The 18385-nt window shown below is 43.5% G+C and overlaps 1 protein-coding gene across 1 annotated transcript; it reads left to right on the plus strand.

Annotated features, from left to right (window-relative positions):
• Window positions 1-12792: 12792 nt before the first annotated feature.
• Window positions 12793-17815, plus strand: LOC147661028 (uncharacterized). The gene is made up of 8 exons (XM_086951400.1): window positions 12793-12980; window positions 13450-14203; window positions 14511-14567; window positions 14653-14764; window positions 14927-15063; window positions 15333-15578; window position 17344; window positions 17661-17815. The coding sequence occupies exons 1-8, from the start codon at window positions 12793-12795 to the stop codon at window positions 17813-17815; spliced, it is 1650 nt and encodes a 549-aa protein (XP_086807526.1).
• The last annotated feature ends 570 nt before the right edge of the window (window positions 17816-18385 follow it).

The following is an 18385-nucleotide window of genomic DNA, read 5'->3' on the forward strand; positions in this document are numbered from 1 at the left end:
ACGCTATTTTGCGAGTCACTGACTCGCAAAATAGCATTTGCGACTCTCGCTATTAGGAAGGGGTGTCCCTTCCCAATAGCGAGACTCAATTCCATGTACTATTGTTTTGCAACCGCATTTGCGGACACAAAACACTCACAGTTTACCACCTACTTCAAAATTATCTTTTAACTGATGGTTGGGTCAGTTGGAGATCGGGACCCAGTGTGACGGTCAATGTTCAGTAGTGTTGGACTTGGCCCTTTCTGTAGGGTCCTCCCCAGACTTGTTGCCTTCACCCTCCTTTCTTCTGAACCTGTTTTTGTTGGCCTTAAGACTCTGTGCACTTTACCACTTCTATCCTGTGCTAAAGTGCTTGTGCTCTCTACTCTAAACATGGTAAAACGGTCTTACACTCAGTTGGCATATTCAATGTACTTATACGTTGGTAGCAAATGAAACTCAGATGCTCCGTCCATCACCACCCCCTTTTGTACCACTAATGCGCCTCCAGCAATTGTTGTGCCACCCACTTAAGTAGTCTTGCAAACCTGTCTCTGGCCTGTCATTGCAGCCTCTTCATGCAGTTTTTAACTGCCATTTCTACCTGGCAAAATAAACCTTTTGCCAGGCCCAAACCTTCCTTTTTAGTACATATAAGTTACTCCTAGGGTAGACCCCAAACAGCCCATAGAGCAGGTTGTAATGCATTTAAAAAGTAGGGCATATACTTGTAGGTTTTAAGAGTCTGATAGTGAAAAACGTGTAAATTATTTTTTCACTATTGCAAGGCCTACCGATCCCAAGGGATAACTTTGGAGTTACCATATTACATTTATTAAAGGAATTTTCCAAATTCGAACTTGTTACAGTTCATGTTTGGGGTCTTTGGAATTGAGATGAAAAATCCTATTTTACGGTAAAGTCGGACTTTGAATTGCAATCTTGAAAATATAATTTCTAGAAAGTTGGCATTTTCCTGCTGTGGCCATTTAGTGCTTGCAGCCTTTCTTTGGGTCACATAACTGGCTGTAGTTGGTAGCTGGTCTTTATGTTGACAACAACACACAATAGAGAGCTTAGGTGTGCCTGGATCGGCCATCACAGGCAGGACAGGAGGAAGGAGTTTGGCACAGCTGCATTCACGCCTGAATAGGTGGTGTCCTGCCTTCACACAAATGATTCTATACCCCCTGTAGTTAGTCTGGAGCCAGGGCAGAGGAGGCAGGAAACCGAGCTCTTCAAAGGGAATCCCATAGATGTTTCTCCCACTTCAAAGAAACCAGTTATAAATATTGAACCTCTGACACCAATTCTTCATTTCTCTTCTGGACCTGTGGATACTATGCAAGCAGGAAGGACTTCTCTGGTGCTGGAAGAACTGCTGATCTGAAGGGACTTCTGCCCTACTGTGTTGACCTGCTGCGTACTGCCCTCTTGCCTGGGTGAGAAGGACTGGGTCTGCATCTGTTGAACCCAGGACCCCAAAAAAGACTACAAGGGTTAGTAGTCTGGTTTCCTGACTAGAGCCTTAGGGACAGAGGCTCCAACAACCTTGAATCCTCACCTGGGCTCTTCCATCTGTGAGTCCTACCCAAGAGGTGCCACCCAGTCCTGGACCCTTGGAAGTGGGCCTGAAGCTGTTTAGCCAGCCCATCTGTGGACCCAGCAAAACTGATGCATCTCCTCTTCTTTGTGGCGCAAACCCAGCAGAACCAACACATCACCTCTACTGCGAGGGTTCAACCAATGCAAAGGACACAGTATCGACTCTCCAGCCACATTGGAACCGCCGCCTGTGTGAAGCTTTCTCATCGCAGACCCTTGCCTCTCCCGTCGATGGCAGTCTCGACAATGATGCAGGTTCTCGCTTTGCAGCCTCAGAGCTACTTGGAACGGATGCATCTCTTTGACTCCATGAATGCATCAGAATTGCCACCTGCATGGCTCATCCTCAGTGCTGGACTTTGCATCACAAGCTATCGACAATATGCTGGACGACGATGCAGAACGTTCCATCGCAGCTCTACCGCACCTCGGAACTGATGCATCAGCCTGGCGGTGTGACGCTTCCTCAGCGCAGAACCTTGCAACGTCCCACAACCAGGACCTAAGTTACTTGTTCAGGAGGCCTAATTAGATCCCTGTATCCGGCCCACACTCCATCAGGCTTTTTCCTGATCGGGCGCGACCAGATATCCCCAGTTGTTGCTTTGTGTTTTTTGCCACTATTTCTACTGATATCTTTAAACCAGCATATCTACAGTCGTACTGATTGTATTTTTGATGTTTTGTCTTGTTTTATTCATTACGAATAGCTCTTTTGTTGTAATCTGTTGTGGGATCCTTTTTGTGGTGTGTTTTCACTATGGTACTGTTTGAAGTGTTGCACAACTACTTTACACATTGCCTCTGAGTTAAGCCGGACTGATCAGTGCCAAGCTACCCGAGCGTTGAGCAGAGGTTAGTTCAGGGTTGCTTGTGACTTCATCCTGACAAGGATTGTGGTTCCTGCTTGAGTAGAGTTTCACAGCCCCCGCCCCTCAGCTTGGAGCCTAAATTCTTACAGGCGGATTCTGCATATGGACTCTTCTTTGCTTAAGACATTTATTGGAAATAGTCTTGGGCCACGTAAATGAGGTTCTTTCCTGGAGCCACCACTACTACAGAGTGCCCAAGCAGTGCTGGAATGGGATGGAAGGTGCAGACCTGCCACAGTGGGTTGTGGAGTGGAGTGTGTGCCCATTATTTTCACCAGCTATGAGGGGGCTTCCGAGACAATGGGGCCATGGACCGAGGAAGAACTTTGTGCCAAGCAATGACTCAACCCGACTCTTGCTCAGATAAACAAGCAAAAACTTCAGAGGCTGCCGCTGAGGTTCTGTGGATTTTGCAAAACCTCTGATAGGCATCAGTTGTGCAGAGCTTGCATAGGGAGCTGGAAAGCCACTCTGCCTAGGTGTTCCCAGCTATTGTTCTCTCCCCTTGTGTGATATTGGCTCCTCACCAGGGGAGCTGATGTTGTGTGAAACACAGGGGCACCATGTGAGTTGGCAGGTCTGAAAGGGGGAGAGCTGAGCACAAGAGGATGGAGTCAGAAAGAGTAAGGGGTGCACCAAGTGACAATCTGCTTCGGTTATGCTGGTATGTGCACACAAAGGGGAATGCGAAACAAATAGCTTTTTTTATACAGTAACTTCATTCTCCCATTCTGAGGTTTCTAAATGGTATAAGTAACCAGTAGTAGTATTAGTCAAGTTCACGATTCCCAGTTTATCAAACTTGGAATGATGAAAGTGTGGGTCTGCCGTGCCTCATTCAAACGTGAGGCCTGTGTACGCTACATAGATCCATGGCACATATCCTGCAGAATAAACATGTTTCACTGAGATACTTTGGGGGCATATTACCAAGATTAATCCGATAATTATCGCTGAACACGGTTAGCGGAAATATTATTATCACCGAGCTCCACTGATTTTTATCGCAGATAAACCTTGCTATTATCAAGGTTTATCTCAAAAGCGATAAAAAACGGCCGAAATGCATGAATATCGCTGAAAAGTCCGCGATATTCATGCATTACCGAGCTAATGCTCTTAGCCATGTTATCCACCTACCATTGGATAACATGGCTAAGAACTGCTCTGGGCAGGCGTTAGCTTTTGGAGGTATTCGCGCGTAGCGCGAATATTTCCAAAAGTACGCCTTTGTAGGTAATAGGAGATAGCGATGTTAGCGACTGTTTACAGTCGCTAACATCTTGGCACGCCCACTTTGCATGTCATTAGTGATAAATATCGCTGACATGCAAAGTGGGCCGCAAGATGATCGCTATATCCTACTAGCTGTCGCTAACTGGTGTTAGCGACAGCTAGGTAATAGGGCGATAATATTATCGCCGCTTTAGCTGGAAAAATTCCCGCTAAAGCGGCGATAAGGCCCTTGGTAATATGCCCCATTGTTTGTTGCAAAAGAGTGTGTTGTAAGAAGGCTTTGGATGTCTGGGCACCGGCTCCACAGATCTGTGGGTTCATCGGGTGTTGAGGTGTTCTACTGGTAAGGCAGACCAGGAACACTGGCGTAGCTAGGGGAGGGTGGTGGGGGCGGTCCGCCCAAGGCGGCACTATTTTGGGGGCGGCACATTACGTGCAATTCTGTTAGTGCACTGTGTAAGCGCACCTGCTTGCAAATGCTGCAGTGCACGCCACACACGCACCACGCCACACACGAGAGTTTTTGTGCATTATCAGCAGTGTGCAGTACTTGGATTTGACTGCTGCTAAAACGTGATAAAAGCTGGAGTGCCAATGGCACTCAGCGTGTGGTCCTCGCTGCTTTGCAGGCATGGGGGCTCCCGGCTGACTGGGCTCATGTGCAACAATGTAACAATTCTAAGAATCACTGCGCAGTGTGGCACACGTGTCCGGGGAGTGAGTTTGTCACAGTTATAGGGGGGTGGGCACCATAGTTGATATCAGTTTCGCTTTGCTTCCTGCAGCATGAGTTCAGCTCGCCGCCCTAATGATGAAATCCGTGAATGAAACAGCCGAGCCCAGGCAGTGCTGCAGAGAGTACATTGCAGCAGCTGAAACACACTGCTACCTGCGGCAGCCAGCATAGAGCTAGGTAATTCTTCGTGGCTCAGGACAGCAGCTGGTAGAGTGGACAGAGCCTCAGCAGCGCCGACCAGCCACCAGACATAGAGGCGACACGCAGGGCCGGCGCTAGGCATGGGCAGCGTGGGCAACTTTTAGCCCACAAGTAATTCTCACACCTATCGGACTGAAGGTGTGAGAAATGCTTGTGGGCTCAAACTTAAAACTGTGGGGGGCGACAAAAATATGGACAATGGGACTCCCACAGTGTCTGTGAATGGTCTCCTTGCAAGGGGCCACTTATCTACATTAGAGGGGCCTCGCACATTTTCTTTTAGCCCAGGGCCTCGCAAATCCTAGAACCGGCCCTGGCGACACGGACCCAGGTCGTCCGGTGTGTGGAATGGCAGCTGCTCTCACAGGCAAAATGAAGTAAGTGTGCCTAACTTAGTAAGCGCCCTTAGCCGGTTAAAAGTTTCAGTTGCCGGAGGAGTACAACCTGCTTCCAAAATGTGCTCAGCCTCACGGACGCTTCTACTAATACCCCAAGCCCATCGCCACACATAAGCTACATTAAATTAAATTGTGCATGCACATCAACTTCACGCACATTGTCCACAGTCCACGTGTCACCCGTGACCCCCTACCACATGCTAGAAGAATCCTTATGTGCGCCTCCTGGCGCTGTGGCTGACATAATAGGCCCCACCCGGCCTCCCCTATCACATCCCAGGTCAAACAGGATTACTTTAGAAGCCATCCTAGAGTCATTCGATGGTCATCCAACTACATTAGAAGTCATTTTCACATCATCAGACATCATCAAACTCTTGAAGTCATCAGCAAAGCTGAGAACCTGAGCCTGATGATTTGCAGATGACTTGAAAATGAGTACCCGATGACTTTAATAGGTGTCATTATTCGTAATGATTTAAGGATGAATTGAAAATGAGTATCTGATGACTTCAGAAGGTGTCGTTTTTCCTGATGATTTAAGGGTGACTTGAAAATGACTATCCGATAACTTTACGAGATGAGATGTTCCTGATGACTTTGGGATGAAGGTACTATTGTGTTTTCTATTAGATGTTTTTGCTTCTGGTGATTTTAACAGGAATTGCTTGTCTATTTAAAGAGCATGTCCACCCCTTTTGTTTCAGTTTTCCTAGAAAAATACAAACTGTTGGATGATTGCCTGATTAATTGCGGATAAACGCAAAACAACATCTACGTTTTCTATTATACACAACTGAGCATACAATGTGCTTTACCAAACTGTGCATAAGTCATAGGTTATTTTTTAACACTTTTTTTTATGTTTGTCACTTTCTCTTTGTACAAAACATGTAAAATAAGCATCCACTGTAAAAGGATCCATGCCTAACATTAATAAAGATGAACATTGGCCATTGTATGCATAGTCAATGAAATTAAGGGACAATGAAGTATGAACATATGTGGCAGGATAGACTAAATAACGTAACAGAAATAAATGCTGCACATTATGCAATCACTGGAGCCATATTGTGCAGCCAAATCTTTATTTATCCATGTGATATTTATTGATTTGCACTACAAAATAATACACAAAATGACAGAAACAAGCATCCATCAAACAAATACACAAATTATTAAATATTTCATTTAATTCACAAACAAATGCAAACATTTTTTTTACTTTTAATGGGAAGGTTGAAGCTTTTCTAAACTCAATTGAGACCAGCCATTAGGCATACTATATTGTACTTGATGTACTTCAACTGCTTCCCAAAATCAATGTGAGGATACCAAATGAATTATTTGCTGTGGTGGTGCTGAGTGATGCTGTGGTGGTGCAAAGCAGAGGCCCATCCGTGTTTACAGACAGCTAAGCTTAGGAAAAACATTGAAGCGGGTAATGTACACCTCATGAGAGATCGACAGATTTTACTTAAGGAGTGGTGACTGTTTGAATGGGAGGCCAAGAAAAACTAGGGTGAAATAATTTTAACAAGCGCAAAAGACATCCCCAGCCCCATATCAGCCACCATTCAGTTCCACTTTCATTATTCCCAGTAAAAAACAATAGTAAAATCACCTTCAGACCTGAAACATTGAAAATAGCAGCAAATCTAATTAGCGTGCATGTTAAAGTATGCTCCACAGTTGTCCTAATCGGCCGGCTTTAGTGCTGGGGCAAAAGTGTTTTTGACATCTTCTTTGACCTCTTTCTCTGTAGATAACTCAACTGCCACCCTCCAACAGTGCCCTTCATCTCTCCGTAGCCACTCTCCCTCACTGCCTCCTCCTCAGACTCCCTATCTACCACCCTCCACCAGTGCCTCTCTCATCGCTTCGTAGTCCCCCCGTGACCTCCTCCTCAGATTCCTTAACTGCCACCCTCCGCCAGTGCCCCTCATCTCTCTGTAGTTTCCCCACCCCATGACCCCTTCCTCAGATTCCCTCATTGCCACCCTCCGCCAGTGCCCCTCATCTCTCTGTAGTACCCCCACCCCATGACCTCCTCCTGGCATTCCCTCACTGCCACCCTCCACTAGCGCCCCTCATCTCGCCGTTGCCCCTCTCTCATATCCATTCCTTTTGTTGTATAGCGTTACTCATGAGTGTAGGGTCTCACAGTACTTTACATGACAGCACACATTATACAGAGACAATAAATCAGTCTACGGGGAATGTCACATAAGCCAATGAGGATTACAAGGTTTAGAAATCAAGTCTTCCACACTGGTGAGCAGTATATTATACGAGGGATTTTTTCTGGAGAAGCACAAACTCAGGATTTAAAGAGTATATAGTGGTTGGGGGTTGGCTTTACTGATAAAAAGTTATAACTGCCCAAACAAACTCCTTTTAGTAACATTAGAATTTTGAAAGAATGGAGAAGTTCTAACTATATCACAACACAAAAAAACGAATTTTGTATGCAGCTCTTTGATGATAGGTCAGTCCGATAGTAACTTCTAAACTGCAAGTAACACAAGGATATCTGTGAAAGAGGCAGAAACCCACTGAGCTATCCACATAACATTCAGTTTGTCTGAATTTAAGAACTACCAGACAAATAGTTGCTCTGCAGCAGGATCGTAAATCATCATTTTAAGAAACCCTGCACACATCGGAAAACCTGATTTCCCACGAGCACCTCGAGACGCTGCTCGAGCTGTGGAGTCAGCTTCAAGCCAATCAGATGCAACTGTTTCAATAAGGAATAAAGCAGCTCGGCTCAGCGAGAGGAATTCAAGGCCCTTGCACACCATATTTATCAGTTACATATTATTCACTAACATTCCGCACAAACAAACTGAAATAACTTTTTTACAGAAACGCATCAAAACCTAATGCCTGCCCGAGCTGGGACTCGAACCCAGGTCATCAATAGACAGCAGCTCCGCGCTCCCTTAACTGTTTAATGCAAATACACATGTAACAATTAAATACCCAAAATGTTAACATTGACAGCATGCTTGCGCTCACCTTTAGGCATATACCTGAAGTAATCAGGTAGACTCCCGAAGACTACGCACATTCGGGAACGCCGGAAGTGACGTCATTGCTCTGCTGCAAGGACGAATGCAGCGAGGGTGCAATATGGCCCTAAAAAGGGCACGATGGATCAAAAATTAGCGAGCATTTGCGCCATGAATTTTCAATTCTATTAAGGACACGGATGCGAGGATTATGCTTCTCTTTCTTATATTTGCTACCCACAGCAGCCAATGAAAAACGTTTTGTATGCAAATTAAACTACATTTCCCTTGATGCTTGTCCATAGATCACATCCTGTATAGCCCAATAAGAGCTGCTGTACCCTGTTTCTCCTCCTCTTTGTTTGCTTGAACTTTTATAGTCCACACATCAATAAATCCAGTCCAATCCACAGAATATGAGTCCCAATAATCATCCTTTAACATGGAAGAACCATCGTCAAACAGGAAAGATCACGTCTTCTCAGCCAGAAGAACACCTGCTCCTTCTTCTTTACTCGAAGCTGAAAGGAATGAGACAGGGAAAACCCGTAACTTCTGCTGATACAGAATATCAAGTACATGCGGGTGGGTAATTATTACCAACACTGTAATAAACCGGGTGGGATAATCCTCGCCTCCGTGTCCTTAATAGAATTGAAAATTCTTGGCGCGAATGCTAGCTAATTTTTGATTCTATTACAGGACCGGCTTATCCACACAACTACAGTCATATATCTCCCACCGGTACATAATAAACTGTTTAAATATAGACTGAGAAAATCAATCAGTACAATTGAAACTTGCTAAACAATGGAATTCATCAAGCAAGAATGATAAGTATGGTCCTTTGAACAGACTGCGTCTCACAATTGGTTCTGAACACCAATCCTGGCAAAAATGCCCTCAAACATCGGCTACAATAGCCTCGGACCCACATATAAAATATCAGCAATAATCAACAATAATATGAACAAGTATACGAGAAGAAACCTCAGATAGTAAGTCCGAGGGTCATCGTTGCAAGCCTTAACGAATGGAAAGAAACACCCATAAAGTGCATTATTTCGAATTCATGTGACCAGGCCCTGACCACATGCAGTCCAGACATTGCTTATGGAGCAAACTTCCTAGAGTAGGTACGGTACCTGTAAATCGCGGGCTTGTCTCGCCGTAGGAACACCTAAAGGTGGAATGCCTCGTAACACAGCCTGACAATTGTTGATGTCCGGTCGACATACTAATATTTATCTATTAACAAAAAAGGAAATCACGAGAATTATACCGGATGGGATTTTTACGCCACCAAAAAGAACTCGAAAGAAAGAAAGACCCGACGCAAGTTCAGCAACCTGCTCTGAACCGAGAGTGAGCCGCAGAAAACGTCCAAAATGGCCGCTATAAAGTGAATGCTACTGAATTCCCCGTACATTATTTGATAAATAATTCACAAATTAGAGAAATCAGTCCTCACAGAGCTGCTGCATGGTGCACATACCAACAAAGGCGACCCTCTAATGTCGAAACGTATTGCGTGAGTGGAAGGACCCAGAAATACAAAATGAACGCCCTCAGCGCGTTCAAAACACTGGAAAGTATTGTAGATACCGGAAAGTTAATCGTAAATAAAAAGCAAAGTCAGAATATATAACCCCTGGGGAAAACTGTACTTATCACATTGCCATGTGTCAAACCCTGACCCGTGCTTAACCTGCGAGCATAGCTCCCTTGTGAATCATAAAAACATTTGCCCCAATCTACATGAGTGCTGCTGCATGGGAAAAAAGGGGGGAATTGTAAGGTAAGGTAGGAAACGGAGCCGGCCGCCGCCTACCCAAGAAGCATTGGAAATACAAAATGGAGACCTCCATGTGCGAAAGTTGCGACCCCAGTCGCCGGAAATATTCGGAAATCGGAGGGGACAAATTCATTTCCATCGATTTTCGTGAGACCAGAACTACATTCATTTCTAATGATAATGACCTCCAACTGTAACGCCTGTAACTGACGAATCAGTCCTGCCCGAAAGGATCTGTTAGGAAGAACTCAAAAGGCTTACAATTACTGACTGTGTCTCGGATGAAGTTGCCACCCATAGCCATCTGAAGGTACCCGAGGTTCCAGTCCTTTACTGTCCTGTATGCTATAGGAGGTATTCCGCGGTAACCTAAATCTGAGAATTTCGGCAGAATGGCCTGAGTCCTGGAACAAGTCCACTAAAAGGTGACCTTGTATGCCTATACCTGTTGATAGTTCTCGCAGGCGAGATATTGCGCATGCTGAGCCGTAAGCGTTAAGAGGCACGATAAAGAACCCCAATGACAGAAAGATCGGAAAAAACTGTTTGAGTGACGATGCCAAACGCACCGCTACATTGCCACTCACCCGAATGGAATCTTCTGCACTGATACCATCGGAAAACTCTTCATAGCACTGTAATTTGGGTTGTGCAATAGCTGAGTTGCGTAGGACTGGGATAAAACTGGAAACCTAATCTATGAGTCACACCTGTATGAAGGTTATAACCGGACCAGTCCGGTACATCATAATCTGATGTCGGGAAATGTGAGGCCAAGGCCCGTGATTATGTTAAGATAGACCTATACCAGCCCAATGGGCGTCCGAGTCATAGTAAAATACCAGGAGCGTGTGCGCACTCCGAGGGCCAGCCTATTGTTATAGCCTGGAGGCTACCAGGAAATCTGCTCATGTAAAGCAGGAGGCACTGTGACCTCGAAACAAACAAACAGGGAACGTGTGCGACGTGCGTAGGCCAAATCGCCCAAATTAAGCTCAAGTGGGTTACGCACACCGGAGCGTTATGACTCCATAACCGCACTCGGCTACTAGGGAAAGCCTTTCGTGGAGAAAGGGCAATAATTCAAACAACCCTATGAAAGTGACAGGAAAAATGTGCAATTTGGAAACCATAATCGTTGAAACCTAATCTAGGAGCTAAAATCTAGACACAAACCACAGTTACTCATTTCATCATGGCGCAACGCCAGCGCCGCATTTCAGCTCTCGAGGGAGCATTTGATTCAGTGTGCGGCCGAGCCCAGCACAGATTTTAGGCTTTAGCATTAGTTACTTAATACAAGGACCTGTTCCTTTTTTTGTGACACCTTCAACCTCATAGTATGCCCCAGTGTGCACATTTGTGGTGCCAGATGCATGTATATCTGAAAGCATACTGCATATTAGCTTAGTGTATTTGTATAAAGACAGGGGCTGCAAGGCCTGTGTTCCACCCACAGAGTCGGGGTGCCTTCATCACTGCTGCTGCATACATGTTGATGTGTAGTTTCACTTCGATTGAAGGGGATGTGCTTCGTATGGCCAGCTTCCCAGCAGGTTTTTATGTCCCACTCATTTTCTAATTAGCCAGCTGGTTCTGAGCAAACAGGAGGCTGTGTGTAACTAAGGTGGAATGAAGTCAATTGTCACTTCTATTAATCCAGGTGTTTAGATTGGGGAGGGTGGGTATTTACAATAAAATGTCTGAATTTTCAAAATTGGTGACTCCACGCTCTGACAGTTTTTTTTTAACACTTTCTGTCCTCTTCCTGGTTTCTACTTGCTTCCCAACTTCTCTCTTTGCTCCTGATGCCTTAAAAATACCTGGGTAGGGTGGCTTAGTGGAATAAAGCATCATGATCAAAGGTTCAGATTGTGGTGGGTCTACTCAACCATTGGCCCTGCTGAGGTCGGCAAAATGAGTAACATTGAGTTGGGCAATGATAAACATGTGCAGCGGCCAGATACCTCGGGGTGAACGTGCACTTTACAGATGCATGTTATGTTGAACTTACATGTGGTCGGTATATGATGCTTTGTGCATGAGACCACTAGGAACAACTTATTTAAGTATTTCTATGGCATTTCCCACACTGTCTACAGTCTCCAAATCTCTCTTTGCTCCTGTTGCCTTGAGGTGCATGTGGTTTGCATATGGTGCATATATATGTGAGCTCCCTTGCCCCAACTACCTTTCATTCCCCTTTCTTCCAAGAAATACCCACTCTAGCTTTTTTCCCCCGGCAAACAGCATCAGAAGTCTTCCCGTAGTCCTATGGGGTTTACAGTGGTCACTTTCTACCATTAGAAGCATGTGATTGAATGGATGAGATGGGGCATGGTTAATGGTGTGTACAGCTGTATTGCGCTACCACGCAATGCCAATTTAATTGCTTTCTGCTTGATGGCAATGAGTCAAATTATTGCAGCTTCATAGGGAGCTGCCTACCATTATATCATATGAATGTAATCCCTTTACCACGTAATGGCTAGGGCGGTTGACCTCGAATCTGGGTAACTGGATTTGAGTCTCGGCAATGACGCTGAACATTCTCTGATTCTGGGCAAATCGCTTAATCTCGCCATGCCTAACAAAATAAAAGACTACAAAAAAAATGAATGTGTCCTCATGTAATGCAACTGGTACTATGTTAAGCGCGCTGATATCCAATTCGGGTCAAGTTCGCGCTATATAAAACTCTGTAAAATATATATATTTTTTAAAACTGGATAATCAGGCTATTTTCTTAGTGGCCTTCAGTGAATGCTTAACACTTCTTTGTATTGCAAAATCTACGCATATTAGTTATAAATTGCACCAGGTCAGTGTACTTTTTGTAATGCTTTTCTCAAATTAAATCTGTGAAACAGTTAGATATGCTTTGTATTATACCTCTGAAACTTAAATCAGCCCCAAGCTAATTCCTGGTTTTTATATCTAGCAGGACATAATCATGGTTTCATTCAACGTCCTATTTTTCTCTTGCGATCGCTCTGTGTGTGTTAGAAAAGATGGAGACTTTCTGCTTTTGGACAATTCCGGAGAAGTTGTTTGTAAATGGCTTGTAGAAAATGTAGATGAAACTGGTCGGACAATCACCGAAGAGAGAGATTTTATAGCTATGATTCTTTTCCAATCATCTGGTAAGCACAATAAGTACATTTTTATATTAAGATTGCAACTGCAGGATAATGGTACTAATTACCAACATGAGTCAGTAAAATCCTACATTTGGGAATATGTTAATCCAATAATGGTCAGTGAAAATTAACATGCATGTCCTTACATATGCCTTGCATTGCTCTCCAATGACAAATGTACCACTTATGAAAAGGGCAGAAACTTTTAGCTTGTGGCACTACTATAAGGCAGCCATTTGTGGATAAACTATTTTACTTAGGCAACTTTTTTCAGGAGGTTCAAGTTCCGGCTTACAATGTGTACTGTCTAATAAGGAATACTTTCTCTGTTATGGATAGATTATACATGTCCTTTAATATCAATACCTGTTTATTTATATATTGTGGCTAGCGCTTGAAGATATATTGCAAGTGATCAATGTCTTATCTCTGTTTTGAAGTTTATATATAAAATGTTTTCTTTTTTTTTTTGTGAAGAAACAGTGTCTCACGATTCAAAATATTTTTGAAGACTTAATTGCAAGCTATTCTGGCACAACAGAGGGTCTAAAACAGGTGTTGCTTCAAAGGGCACAGGAGGAAAAGCAGTTGATGATGGACTGTGGCAATCGGGGAAGCGCTGGAAAACTTAAGAGGGTGTTACGTGAGCTCCAAGAGGAAGAAATTGCAGAGAAAAGATGCAAGGACAAAAAAGCCAAGCAGAGTGGTCAGGATTACATAAGAGTTGCTAACCATACTCATGCCGAAAGCACAGCTTCTCGGCCTGGTGATGCGAGTTCGCGGATGAATTTGCAGAAACTTGAAAACCTGGCCCTTTTAGCAGGGATGGCTAGTGTCCTTCATCCAAAATCTACAACTAAATATGACGGAGTAGAACGTGAAAAAGAACTTGTTTTGGAGTCCCCACTTAAAGCCAAATATAAAGGACAAAAACATGCCTCCTTTTCACCACCAGGCCAGTTAAAACCCCAGAAACTATTTCCTACACAAGAGCTGGCTGTTTCGAGCAATGGAGTAACTCCTACTAGACCCTGCAAACAAGATCCTAAAATGATGGTACACTTTGCACAACATAGTTTGACACCACATGGTTTTGTGGCTAACGGCTCACATTCACACAGCCCGGCCTACAGTGACTTTCCATCTGCAGTAACGCCTGTGGATGTGAACCGTACCCCTTGCCATGATGACCCATTTGAAAGCAACGGAAGCCGTGACCATAATGTAAGCAGAGCTAAATGAGTGCTGCCATTATACACATTTGCATATTGTTAGGCCTGTATGCCAGCCTTTTTTCCTTTGTGAACCTAACATGCCTTTTGTTGCCAAAACCACCTAAGTTCTACCAGTTATCTCTTCAAAAAGCCTTCATACTTATTTAAACATTGAATTAATATGGTGCATTCATTTCCTCAACAATAGGGTGCATATGCCTACCTATTAAAATGTGAGTAAACAAATGGAAAACTTTTTGATATGATCAGTATAAATGATGGACTAATGTTTGCTTTTCTTTTTTTTAATCCCTCAGGACAATGAAGAATCATTTCATTTGATGACGGAGGAAAGTCCATCATTCAACACTGGGGTATTTTTTTTTATTTTTTTTAAAGGTACATAGGAAATGGCATTTCCACTTGTATGACCTAATTATGATTTGCTTTCTCTCTAAGGAAATGGTATATAACTCCTTGTCCATAATTAATGAAAACGAAAGCTTTTCTGTTGGCCCTGGTTCCTGTCAGGAGTGTGTACGGTTACAAACCGAAAACGAACACTTAAAAGGTGCATGCTTCATATTCTACCTTTCCACGTAAACTGCAAAAAATTCCCATTAATAATCCTTTTTTCCCATCCAAACACATGCATTGCCAAAAAGTATGCTTGTTAAGTGTATATTGTATGTATTATCTGCTGCCTTTAACAAGTGTATTTATTTGATTATAGCACAGTTGCAAGGCACTTGCAATAGTGAGTTGGCTGTACAGTATTTGCAAGATGCGCTGTCTGCTTTGACCAATCCACGGAATTTAACAGATATAACATCGTCAAAAATATGCAGTCGATCATTCACTGTACAAAAGGTACTACTTTTCTTTGCCACTCTTTTAACACAGTTAAAGTTTATATAGGACAAACCTTGTAGATTTCCTGCATGAGGACTTTGAAATGTTTCTGCTTGCAATGTTTTTAAGTCTGGCAGATTTATACTCCTGGAGCTAACATAGCAAATATTACATTGTTAGCCATGTACCAGATGCCAAATCAAAATCAAAAACCCACAATCTATGCATATTTTTGAGAATGTAACCTAACATAATGGCAAATAGTTAATAGTGGTGTTATTTTGCAGACTGATATGCAGCAGTTGGTAAAGGACTCAAACGATCCTTCACGGTTCAGAGATGTACTCGTTCCAAAGAGAAAATTGCACAAACTCTTGGAGGAAGCCAGGGCAGCGTGGGACACTGTAGGTTTTCTTCTCAATGGCATCAGCGAAATACTTTTTTCTCCTAAAGAACTTGCATCTGCAAAAGGTGTAATGAAGGCTCGTGCTGGAGCAGCCGTCCTTGACGAGGAGAAGGTTGATGCATTGTTTGTTCAAATTAACATTCAGTGGAGCTGGGATTGTGAAAATTCAGTATACATTGTGTTGTATGTTTGCATATGTGAGGTTGTATCATAACTGAACGATGACTCCATCATTGCTTAACAGCTGTCTGCAAAAGGACAATAAGAGCAATGGGGGTGGCTTGTCATTTCTTAACAGTTTGTGCTGAGCTTGTGCTACAAATGGAAGCAAATCTGGCGCAAAGCCTTGAGTTGGGATTTCATTTGTAGGGGCCTTATTTATGAAGGCCTTACGTCAGTTTTACGCCGCCGGTGCGTCACTTTTTGTGACGCACCAGCGGTGTAAAAAATGCGCCTCGTTGCGCAATATTTAATAAGTGACGCATCTAGGTAGATGCGTCACTTTTTAAACCCCTGCTCCACATTATACCTGCGTCAGGTATAATGTATGCAGAGGGGGCGTTCCCCCGCAAAAAGCCTCTTAATAGTGACGCAGTGAAATCTATGAGATTTCACTGCGTCACTTTTGGGACGCTGTTGTGTCAAAACCTTGCGCCTGCCTCACAGCAGGTGTAAGACTGACGCAGACCCTTTCACATGGGGCTTTCCCCATGTGAAAGGACGCATTGCTGGAGTTGCGTCACTTTTGTGACACACTCCAGCAATGCGTCACTTTTGCGCTTACAGATACGTCAAAAATACTGACGTATCTGTAACTCCTTGCGACATGATGCGTCATACATTAAATATGACGCATCAGGAATGTCGTAAGGAGTGCGCAGTGAAAAGTGACGCATCGCTGTTTTCACGCAGCGATGCGTCACTTTTCATAAATGAGGCCCTATATCTGTAGGTCCAGGTGTGAGGTTCTCAATCTGGATGAATGAGTGATAGCAAACTGCACTTATAAAATATACTGTGCTCGCAGCTTTTATTTAGACCGGATCAACTCCGCAATAATTAGATCAGTTGGTCCTGGTCCTAACACTTGGTTGTAAGCTCCTATTTTGATTTCTGGTCACTATGCTAGTTTCTTAGACGACTGTTTTCCAAATATGATAATTGCAATTACAGTTCAGACTCACCGTGGCTGCCTCAATGATGGTTTTGTAAAGAAATCTGGCACTGAATACTTTCTGTTTGCAGAGGAAGCGTGAAAGCGTCTAGTGACCAGGACTATGGCACATGCTTGTTTCAATGCATCTACATTTGTACAGTCTTTCTTCCAAGTACATATAAATAACAAAGAAGGGAAGGAGAGAAACAGTGGATTCAATCTCCCTGAGCGTTATAAATAAACAAAGTGGAATCCACTTGGGGGAGGGGGGTTTCTTGATGGTGGTCCCTACTGTGGTGGGGAGCACACCGTGTTGTTAAAATACCCCTCACACACCAACAGGCCCCTTGGTGTCATGCTTCATCATTGGGGTCTTCGCACCCCTCTATGGGATGCGGCGTGCTACGACCGACAACTACGTGGGAGCACTTTCTGTGGACTATGTGTGGATGTGTGCGGGGTTCTTAATGTGAGTGGTGGAGAGGTGAAAGTGATACTTTAAAAAATACCTGGCTCGTGGGAAAAAAAGACTTTAAGTAAGCCCCGGGCTGGTATTGTTAAAAGGGGTGCAGAGTGAGGTTACTGGTGTATAATTTTGTACATTAACCTCTTGTTAGTGCGTCGACATGAACATGTTTCGAGTGCGAAACTCCTTCTTCAAGACGGGAAATGCACAAAATTCCTCACCTTACTCACATGAAATGTGTATATAAAAAGTACCCCAGCATTTCAAAAGGGTGAAAGAGCCAGAGAAGACACCCTGCTACTTGGGGCTAGAACTGTCATTAGGGACCAGGGGCTCATAGTTCATAAAGAAACTTTTTATTTCATCACCTTCTGGCCCCCTCTTCATCAATGCTTTGCTCTAAGCTGTGCCACTTTGACCAAGTGGCCTTAATGTTTCACTTAGGAACCATGTAACCCTAACCATATCTCATCTGGCACATGTATGAAATAATGGAATTGGAACTTTTGATAGGCAGCCCAGCCGTATTAAAAACCATAACTAATTGTGGTAACATGATACTGATGTATGTTATTTTGTTTTTCCAGAGTTTATGAAGTCTGTGTGCAGTACCAACGGCTGGCCATCACTGGACTACAGAAGTATGAGAAGGAAGCTGGCTATAAAAATTTGCAATGCCAGAAGAGGATTAAGGAAATCTACTCATCTAGAATCAAACCACGAAGTTGCTGGTTTTCGTTGAGCTATTTGTTCTTGTTGCAGTAGTCTGGCCTTTCTTCCCTGGACCTTATTTTTTTTCTGGACGTTTTCTTTTGTTTGGTATCCTGGCCCCTGTGGGGCCAAATATGTGCTTTAGATAAATAAAATTAAATTGAAACATCCCTTTTGATCATTTTTTCCTTTACCACTGTTTTGTTTAGTGTTTTGCAAATGGTCACCATGTCAAACAGCGTCCGATAATGCTCTGTACCTCTAAATAAGGCAAAACCCAGTGAGTCAGGAGTATGGGAGTAGTGGCACATGTTAAGCTGATCTGAATGCAAAGGTATAACATTGCTGCAGGCCACTTCTTTTATACAAAGGTGCTTGTGGTATTTCTGCAGCACAAACCTAGCCAAAAATGGCAACTTGTCTACCTCTCGCTGTAGAGTTTAAAAAGTAATCTTTCCAATGCAGGAGAAAAATAATCTGAGTATTAGGACCAGATTTAGAGACGTTTCGTGTCTGGTTTGCTTGAGTTTTATAATGCAGACCTGATTCAAAATTATGTTCGGGATTTGCAAAGAGCAAATTGGTATTTGGTACAACACAT

This window comes from Lissotriton vulgaris, unplaced genomic scaffold (genome assembly GCF_964263255.1).
Source record: "Lissotriton vulgaris unplaced genomic scaffold, aLisVul1.2 SCAFFOLD_2221, whole genome shotgun sequence".
Taxonomy (NCBI): domain Eukaryota; kingdom Metazoa; phylum Chordata; class Amphibia; order Caudata; family Salamandridae; genus Lissotriton; species Lissotriton vulgaris.

Coding starts and splice junctions, on each gene's coding strand:
- LOC147661028 (XM_086951400.1), top strand. CDS start 12,793: ATGGTTTCATTCAACGTCCTATTTTTCTCTTGCGATCGCTCTGTGTGT. Junction 14,765..14,926: donor CGAAAACGAACACTTAAAAG/GTGCATGCTTCA, acceptor ATTTGATTATAG/CACAGTTGCAAGGCACTTGC. Junction 15,064..15,332: donor GATCATTCACTGTACAAAAG/GTACTACTTTTC, acceptor GTTATTTTGCAG/ACTGATATGCAGCAGTTGGT.